At 38.3% G+C, this 10,332-nt stretch overlaps 1 protein-coding gene across 8 annotated transcripts in view; it reads left to right on the top strand.

Annotated features, from left to right (window-relative positions):
* The first annotated feature begins 844 nt into the window (after positions 1-844).
* nptx2a (neuronal pentraxin 2a) overlaps positions 845-10,332 on the top strand; it is a 34,330-nt gene continuing 24,842 nt past the window's right edge. For 4 of the 8 annotated variants that reach the window (XR_015479831.1, XM_087242727.1, XM_087242726.1 and 1 more), the window contains exons 1-2: positions 845-2,260; positions 9,032-9,245. Coding sequence is in view for 7 of the 8 variants with exons in the window: in XM_087242727.1 (XP_087098853.1) it covers positions 1,826-2,260; positions 9,032-9,245 (649 nt within the window). In the remaining variant the exon portion in view is untranslated. 8 annotated transcript variants of the gene reach the window in all.

Here is a 10,332-nt window from a genome sequence, read left to right as displayed (position 1 = left end):
TGATATTTAACAGAGCAAGGAAATTTTCACATTATGTCTGATAATATTTTTTCTTCTGGAGAAATACTTATTTGTTTTATTTCGGCTAGAATAAAAGCAGTTTTTAATTTTTCAAACACCATTTTAAGGTCAGAATTATTAGTCCCTTTAATCTAATATGTTTCGATAGTCTACAGAACAAACCATCGTTATACAATAACTTGCCTAATTACCCTAACCTGCCTAGGTAACCTAATTAACCTAGTGAAGCCTTTAAATGTCACTTTAAGCTGTATAGAAGTGTCTTGAAGAATATCTAGTCTAATATTATTTACTGTCATCATGACAAAGATAAAATTATTCAGTTATTAGAGATGAGTTATTAACACTATTATGATTAGAAATGTGTTGAAAAAATCTGCTTTCCGTTCAGGCGGTCTTATAATTCTGATGGCAACTGTATGTATACATTAATGTTTACAGTAATGAATAAATACTGCATCATTTGGGGCGCCGAGTTCTCATACTTTGGTTATTTCAGCAGAAATTAAACGGGAATAATCAGAGATCTCTGAACTAACCAAGACTGAGGCCAATATTGTCACAAAACCTACTTTTTTTACAGCATGTTTTAACCAACTGCTGTCATAGTGATTTTCGGAGCCCGAACAGAACAGAACACAAGGGTCAAACAGACGGAGGAGCAGTTATTGGCTGTGATGGCGGGTTATTAAAGATCTGCGCATCTCAGTTTATTCAGCACGACATTAACAGAAGGGCAGAACAAGCCAATATCATTTACACGCGTGTGACTCAAGCGCGCGTAAGTGACGTATATAGATGACGCTCAGTCAATCCGCGCGCTGGAGTATTCGGTTTTAATCCGTTGAAGCGCCGCTGTCCGTTCAGCACCACAGACTGTGAGAAGAGGGTTCACGCGCGTTATAAACGGCAGAAAAGTCTACACATTCGGACAGCTGCTTGTTTATGAGTGATTTCCACTAGAGAGAGGGAGTTCTGCGCGTTTTACACGTCTGTGACGAGGACTTCAACAGTTTGTTGGGCAGTTTGTTGAGTGAGGGAAATTGCCCCTGCATAAAGAAAGCGTCGTGTTTTAAAGCCAGTAGCGGCTAATATTTCTGGTTTCTGTCTTGTATTTGCTTATAAGTGATTATTATTAGCGTTATCGTCGAGCTCTCGTAGGATTTTATTTCTCCAACGGTTTTTTTTTTATTTGTTTTAACCGTCATTTGTGTTTTCGAATATCAACGTCTCAACGAATTTCCGTTATTTTACTCTGAACGACTTACTTCGGTCAAACTTACTGAACTGACTCACCTTTTTTTCGTTTGGAAGAACGAATAAGTCGTCGTGAGAGCTTTCTTTGGGGTACTGATGCTGCTTTAAAGCGCAGCTGTCCGTTCAGCACTACCGACTGAGAGAAGAGCCTTGACTGCAGAAAAGTCTACACATTCGGACAGCAGCTTGTTTCTGTGTGATTTCCACTAGAGAGACGGAGTTCTGCGCGTTTTACACGTCTGCGAGGGAGACTTCAACAGTTTGTTGAGTGAGGACATTTGTCCTCAAAGGAAGCTTAGTGCTTGCAGATAATATTTGGTATTTCAGCCTTTTGTGCGATTTTAAGTGATTATTGTTAGCGTTATCATCAAGCTATCGTCGATTTTTTGTTTCCAAGGTGGTGTTTTTGCTTTGTTTTAACCGTCAAATGTATTTTTGAATGTCAACGAGTCAACGGATTTCGTTTATTTTACTCTGAACGACTTATTTAGTCAAACTTACTGAACTGACTCACCTTTTATGTGGTTTGACGAACGAATCAGTCGTAATGAGAGCTTTATTTGTGGCACTGCTGCTTGTTTACGCGTCAGGGAGCGGGAAAGTGGCTGGCGCGAATGGCGCGAAAGGAAACCGCTTCGTGTGTACGGCTGTGCCCGCGGGCACCGACCTCAGCTGCCCGGTGGAAACCACCAACCGTGTGCAGAGCACAAGCCCGCAGGAGGAAGAGTTGCGGAATACGATCATCCAGCTCCGAGAGACCATCCTGCAGCAGAAGGAAACTATCGTCAGCCAGCAGGGCACCATCAAAGAGCTCAACTCCAAACTCGCGCGCTGCGAGGCGGACGTCAGGTCCCGGGGCAGCGCGCGCAGGAAGGATTACAGTAAGAACACGATGGGCGATCTGCCGCGGGACCCCACCGAGAGCGTGGAGCAGCTGGGGAAGACCATGCAGAGCCTGAAAGACCGACTAGAGAGCCTTGAGGTGAGAGTTCAAGTGACACTTATTAAATAATGCTACTTAAACAGATCTTAAGTGGCGAGTTTCTTTATTCTGTTAGCACTGATGCAGACATTTTGAAGAAAGCTTAAATTGTGTATTGACTTCATTGGTGGGAAGATTACACGTCTAGAACCTCTAAGTATTAAAACGCAAGTAGTAAAATGCACCAGCATGGTTAGTCTGCATTACCAAATAAAGGACACTTTAAGGCAGGGGTGTCCAAACTTGGTCCTGGGGGGCCGGTGTCCTGGAGAGTTTTGCTCCAAGCCTAATCAAACACACCTGAACCGGCTAATCAAGCTCTTACTAGATAAACTGAAAACCACCAGGTGTGTTGAAGCAAGTTGGAGATAAACTCAGCAGGACACCGGCCCTCCAGAACCGAGTTTAGACATCACTGCTTTAAGGGATTGTTTGCCCAAAAATGTAAATTTACTGACCATTTTACTCTCCATCAATCCGTATTTTGAAGAAAGCTTAAAACCTGTAACCATTGACTTCTATAGCAGGTAAAACAAATACTTCAGAGGTCAATGGGGGCAAGAGTTCATGCTTGTAAATAGCAAACTTGCTGAACTTTCTCAGGAACATAGGGTCATACATATTAACATTGGTATGTGAAAATAAGGCATATGCCCAGCATAATAAGGGATTCCCACGACCCCCTTTTTCCTCAATGTGGTAATCTGATAGAGGCTCATCTGTTATATCATGCTCTTGCAACTGGTTGACCAGTATGGGGTTTTAAACGCTCAGATGGTCACATGAAAAATACAATAAAATCAAATGATGCATTGAATTACTGAAATAAAATGCACCAATACACAGCTGCTGGGAAAGTAAAGAATCAAGTAGATATGAATTATTTATCAGCCCGAACAACACTGGTCTCTATTCAAAATCACTAGAATTTAATACATGTTAGTTAATTATTAATTAATCATACATAACTATGAATTGTTGATAAGGAACACTGGTTTCTTGACTCCTAATTAGCTCTAAACATTTTATTTCTATCATATATAACTAGATTAGTAATAAATTGAGTTACAAACATGACTATTGGTGAAATCAACAGAACAGTTTGTTTGATTTGTTGTAGAATCATTTGATATAACGCTCTTTCATCTAATACTTTATTCATATTTAAATATACCAGTAAACAATTGAATCTGTAATTATTTACTCTATTATTGTTTACTGACATCAAATCAAAAATATATAAAAGGGAAGCTTGTTTCTTACACAAAATCATTTAAAAATGTAATTTTTGTTCAAACTTTTTATCTCACGGTTTCGATTTTCATTCACTAAATAATATTGTTGTAACCCAACCTTGGGTCAAATATGGACTAACCCAACTGTTGGATTATAAAATATAATTTTAAATCGAATAAAAATGAATCAATCCAGGGAAACACAGTGGCGCAGTAGGTAGTGCTGTCGCCTCACAGCAAGAAAGTCACTGGTTCGAGCCTCGGCTGGGTCAGTTTGTGTTTCTGTGTGGAGTTTGCATGTTCTCCCTGCGTTTGCGTGGGATGTCCGGTTTCCCCCACAGTCCAAAAACATGCGGTACAAGTGAATTGGGTAGGCTAAATTTTCCATAGTGTATGAGTGTGAATGAGTGTCTGTGGAGGTTTCCCAGAAATCGGTTGTGGCTGGAAGGGCATCCGCTGTGTAAAAACGTGCTGGATAAGTTGGCGGTTCATTCCGCTGTGGCGACCCCAGATTAATAAAGGGACTAAGCCGAAAAGAAAATGAATGAATAATTAATCCAACGTTGGCGTTGTTTATACTGTATTTGACCCAACATTGAGTTATGACAACCCAGCATTTTTAGAGTATATTGTTCTCTTCACTTGCAAGTCTCTCTCTCACAAGTCAGACTTTCCCTCTCAGTAAGCTAAACTAAGGATTCTAAGGAAAAACACAACTCTAGTTTTGGAGAAAACAGGGAAAATAGTTTAAATAAAAAACACATTTTATAAATCTTTAACTTGATAACTGCTATTCATTTGATCCAAAGCCTTATATTGTGAATACAGTATATCCTTTAAATTGCGTGATGTTTAAAATAGCATGCATTTAAACATATGGTCATTTTTAAATTACATCTCTTATTTTACTGTTGATCCCTTAAGCAATCCTTAAAACTACCGATATCACTAAACCTGCAGCTAGTTTTTACCAACCTTTAACAGGTTATGGAACCAACACAATCTCACGGCAATTCGTAACTTTTTGATTTAGTGGCTAATTCGTATGAATTTGTACGATCTAATTTGTTCAATTTAGTACGATTTGCTCATCACCCAATAACGGTTGGGGTTAGGGGTGGGGTTGGGTGCCACGCCTCCTTTTTAAAATCGTTTCGTATGACTTAACTCGTACGAATTAGCCACTAAACTATCAAAATGTAAAATACTTACGTTTCCTCATGAGATCAGGCTGCAAGGAACCATATGGTAATTTTATTGACATTTCAATGACAAACCTGTGTTGTTGTAACCCAGTATTGGGTAAAATATGGAAAATCAAAATTTAATTGAAAAATTAACCCAATGTTGGGTTTGTTCATATTTGATCCAACATTGAATTACAACAACCCGTCATTTTTTAGAAAAACTCAATTCAATTCATCTTTATTTCTATAGCATTTTTACAATGTAGATTGTGTCAAAGCAGCTGAACACAGAAGTCCTAGTAAACTGAAACCGTGTCAGTCCAGTTTTCAGAGTTCAGTTCAGTGAAGTTTCAATTTTACTGCTGAAAGTCCAAACACTGAAGAGTAAATCAATCAATGCGCAGCTCCACAAGTCCCAAACTAAGCAAGCCAGTGGCCACAGAGGAGGAACAAACTTCACCAATTGACCAAAGTGAAGGAAAAAAAAAAAAACGTTTAGAGAAACCAGGTTTAGGGTGTAGCCATACACCTCTGACACTGTCCCTGATATTGACCAATCCCCATTCATACTCATTTCATGTAACCTGTCCCTAACCTTAACACATCCCTAAACCTTTTTTACAATCCAAAAAATGACTAAGTTGTTTGAATCCAAAGTAGCGTCAAATATGGACAACCTAACATTTGGTGAATTTTTCAACCTAATTTAAATTGCAATTTAAATTACACCCAGTAGTTTGGTTTCACCCAATGTTGAGTTGAAACAACCCAGCATTTTTACAGTGTACCACATTGCTAATTTTAACCAATCCTTAAACCTTCCAACATCTCACCTCAGTAGCAACATACAGTGCTCAGCATATATGTGTTCACTCCTCACAAATCTCATATTTAAATTAATGTTTTCTATAGGAAGCTATATAAGATTATATTTGTGCATATTTATTAGATTAGTCAATACTGAAGCCAAATCTGGAGCTAATCTAACAAAAAAAACTTCCAATAATGGTTTAAAAATGAAAATGATTAGCCCAAATGCATATGTTAGGGAAAAATATTAAATATAATTTTCAAAAATAGCAAAAACCAAGAGAAACATACATATATATATATATATATATATATATATATATATACAACTTTGTTAAAATGTTGTAATTTGTAAAAAAAAATAATAATAATTGCAACATTGTGCATGAATTTAAATGTGTTATCTTTAAATTTCTAAAGATGTTCTGTAACTAAAATATAATTTTGATAAATATATCTGTTTAATAAATTTGTTTTGTTCAAATCCACCATTATATATGTAACGTAGGCCAGCTAGTAAGTGCCGTGCAGAGAAACCTCACCCCTCTGACCTCTGACAGATGCTATAGGCCATGATCTTTAGCCTCCTTGGTAGAGCAACCAACTCCCATGCGGAAGGTCGCTGGATCAATACCAGCTCGGAGCAGGATGGGTGGCTTAGGACCGGCAGGGTTAAATATATGACCTATATTTACTGAGAAATGGATGAAAATATTCATTTTCAAAATGGGGTGTACTCAATCATGCTGAGCACTCATCTTCATGTATCATTTAAAATCTAAGTGTATAGTTATCAAAGACATTTAAAAGGAAAGGAGACTAAATCTGGGTTATTTAAATGCACAAAACCAACCACTGGGTTAAATTATTGAATCCAATTGATAGCCCAACATGCACAATTTTTCATATTTTACCCAATTTTGAGATAAGATAACCCAGCATTTTTAGTTGCTAAACCTTTTGCTAATTTTAACCAACTCAAAATCTGCCAATATCCCACCTCAATAGCAACATAAGTGTATTGCAATGCTTAAATCTTAATCTATTTATGCAGATCTAAATGCATATCAATCAAAGACACTAAAAATAAAGGCCTGGTAAAACTGTTAATGTTTTGATTCATGTATACCTGCATCAGTCAGTGTTCACTGCTTTAAAAGCCTCACTGTTATTGCAGCATCTGCCCAGCAGTGTGTTATTCTACAGCAGAATGAGCCACTAACTCATTTCCACTGAGGGCCACTTCAGCGTTTTGGCTGTGCTCAAAAGACCTGTTATAATTGTAAATGTTTCTACTCTTTAACATATTGTTAAATAAATGTCTCTTTATTTCATCGTAACATATTAAAGTAACACTTAAATACATGTATTTGCATAAATGCAAAGTAGATATTACGTCTTTCGGGTTATTATAACATAGATCCTTTTAACCGATTAAGAAGTTTAAAAGTAAAAAACAAAGACAAATATCTTCAGAGACAAAGTATTACTTTTCTCCGAAACTCACAACAAATCATCTTGAGCTGGGTCTCAGAACAAGCATGCATGAGGAAAGGTGTAGTTTATAATCAATATACAATATAAAGCGTGGACTTTTATAATAATGCTGGGTTCACACTTCACACCAAATGCAAAGGTGCTCATTTGTGCTGCCTTGTGTTGCTCGCATGAACACTTAAATTCGTAATTGCCGTGAGTCATATGCTCTCGGGTCACATAAAATGATATTGTGGGCTGTATTTGGCCTGCAGGCCTTGAGTTTGCCACCGCTGCACTAGGAGCCAAAGACTGTAGAATACACAATAGGACGTTTCACTTGTATAGTCGTGAATGGGGAAAAGAGTAACGGTCGATTTCATTTTTAATTTATTTAATAGATAACCCTTAAGATGAAACATCTCATTTTCAATCTCAACATCTTCTAGCGGAAGAAAATAATAATAATAATAAATTATATATGTATGTATATATATATATATATATATATATATATATATATATATATATATATATATATATATATATATATAGTTGAAGTCAGAATTATTAGCCCCCCTGAATTATTTATCCGCTTGTTTATTTTTTCCCCAATTTCTGTTTAACGGAGAGAAGATTTTTTTCAACACATTTCTAATCATAATAGTTTTAATAACTCATCTCTAATAACTGATTTATTTTCTCTTTGCCATGATGACAGTAAATAATATTTGACTAGATGTTTTTCAAGACACTTCTATACAGCTTAAAGTGACATTTAAAGGCTTCACTAGGGTAATTAAGTTAACTAGGCAGGTTATGGTAATTAGGCAAGTTATTGTATGACGATGGTTTGTTCTGTTGATTATCGAGAAAAAATATAGTTTAAAGGGGCTAATAATTTTGTCCCAAAAATGGTGTTTAAAAAATTAAAAACTGCTTTTATTCTAGCCAAAACAAAAACAAATAAGACTTTTTCTAAAAGAAAAAATATTATCAGACATACTGTGAAAATTTCCTTGCCCTTTTAAAACATCATTTGTAAAATATTTAAAAAAGAAGAAAAAAATTCAAAGTGGGCTAATAATTCTGACTTCAACTGTGTGTATATATATATATATATATATATATATATATATATATATATATATATATATATATATATATATATATATATATATATAAACCAGTTCAGGGTTATTAACTTCACTGAGCCTTGGTCAAGATATGGTCCGTGTTTGGCCCTTGTCTGGAAGTCAGACTTGGTCCAGTCATGTATCGTAACACTGCGGCATGTGAACCAAGCAAATGCTGATTGTGTGGGCCAGAGCTGGGCCAGAGAAATTTGAACCTAAGCTCATTCTGGAAATGTAGCCCCACAGACATTTTTGGAGACCGCGATTTACGTGGCCGGAGGTACGTATTTGTGCAGTTTTTGTTTTCGCCAATGCTGTTCTAGCGTAAAAAGCCGCCAGAGGCCGCTGTCGAGCGACCGTCTGTCCGACTGAATGAATGAGGAGCCACCTTCCTCCTTCTCCTTCTTCCCTAAAGCCAAGCGATGATTTACAAAAGCCGTCCAGAAAAAGAAACACCCTCGTTCGGTTTTGACCGCGTTTTCTGATTTCACCGTATTCTCGCCCGTTATGAAATCGTTTGCTTTATCTTTTGGATTCGTTTTTATGTCTTACCTGAATTCTGGAACCGCTCTTTCAAGTTACAGCGGCGTAACTTGACGAGCTAACCGGACAAACTAGTTACAGCGGGAAAGCCCTCCACACGGAGGAGAGCCGTCAGCCAGCGAGCGCAATGAGGAGCGGCGTCACACCGTCTGGTAGCGTTCGCTAGAAAAAACAAAATGCAGCCATATGTACCTCGTAAATCGTAGTCTCCAGAAATGTCCGCGGGGCTACGTTTTCAGAATGAGCTTGGGTTGGAAATTTTGCTATGTGGACCTACTTTGACAGAAATCTTGTAGTTTTTTGATGTACTTGATCCTTATGATCCTGAGTGACCTGTTAGGTTTGAGGCAGACAAACAGTGTTGTTTCTCTGGTCATTCAGCAGCAGCTGCGCACCAACACATCCAATGGAGCGTTCCCCAGTGAGCTGAGAGACCTGCTGAAGCGGCGTCTGAGTGATCTGGAGGGCCAGCTGCTGACCAGAGTTGCCGAACTGGAGGAAGAGAAAAGCCAACTCTACAACGAGACTGCAGCGCACCGCCAGCGCACCGAAAACACCCTCAACTCCCTGCTGGAGAGGATCACCGAGCTGGAGAAAAGTAGGCATCAATTATTCACTCGCTCCTGTCAAAATAAGACCCAGTCTATCACTTTTTGTTTTCGTACTGATGTGTGCTGCCCTGCCAGTTCAAAACATTTCTTTTTTTTCACCTGCTGGTCTGCGGTATGGGATAGGTAGACTAGTCAAAGGCTTTTCGCTCCCGCCACAAACCGCTTTGAACTCCACATGAAAACTGTTGCAGAGGCACCACTGAAGGGCGAAGAGAAAAAGCATGCGCACATTCACTGTGGAAAAATGTGGGAAGATGTATTTCAGCTTAAGATGAGGAGAAGAGACATGTGTATTGTTTCCACAAGCCACAAAGAAAAAAAAAGCAGTCCTTGAGGGAAAAAAAATGTAACAAAGGATGAGAAACCAACAAATGCTCACCACTCCTGCATTTATTCGATTGAAAATACAGTGAATAGAATTAATTTTCAGTAAAGCTTTTTGCGAAGCTTGTATTTTTATACATACTTTAACGTTATAAGGTCATTATAACGAAAAGTCCCATTGACTTAACATTGGGACAAACTTTATGGGCTCATACTGTCATTACAGACTTAGGAATGAACTCATTTAACATTTAACTAGCCAGCAGCTAACCACTGAAGACCTTTAAAATTCCGAGCCACTCCCTAGCAACCCATTCCAGCACCCTAGCGACTGTCCCATAGAATGTTCTAAAACATGCTATTAACATCCTACTGACATGCTAATCCTGCTAGTGCCATGCTAGCACATGCTAATTTCTGCTTATTCGTGCTAGAATCATGCTAACAACATTCTAACCCAGCTGAAAAATCCAGCTTAAACCAGCCTAGGCTGGTTGGCTAGATTTAGCTGGTTGACCAACCTGGTTTAGAGGGGTTTTGGCCATTTCCAGGCTGGTTTCCAGCCATTTCCAGCCTGGTCTTAGCTGGTCAGGCTGGAAAATGACCAGCCAAATCCAGCTAAAACCAGCTTGACCAGCCTGGTTTAAGCTGGATATAGCTGGTTTTGGCTGGACTCCCAAAAACCAGCCTGGTCGACCAGCTAAAACAAGCCAACCAGCCTAGGCTGGTTTAGGCTGGATTTTTCAGCAG

Source organism: Danio rerio, chromosome 3 (genome assembly GCF_052040795.2).
Source record: "Danio rerio strain M-AB ecotype USA chromosome 3, GRCz13ab, whole genome shotgun sequence".
In the NCBI taxonomy this organism is placed as follows: Eukaryota; Metazoa; Chordata; class Actinopteri; order Cypriniformes; family Danionidae; genus Danio; species Danio rerio.
This window is presented reverse-complemented; position numbering and strand designations above follow the sequence as displayed.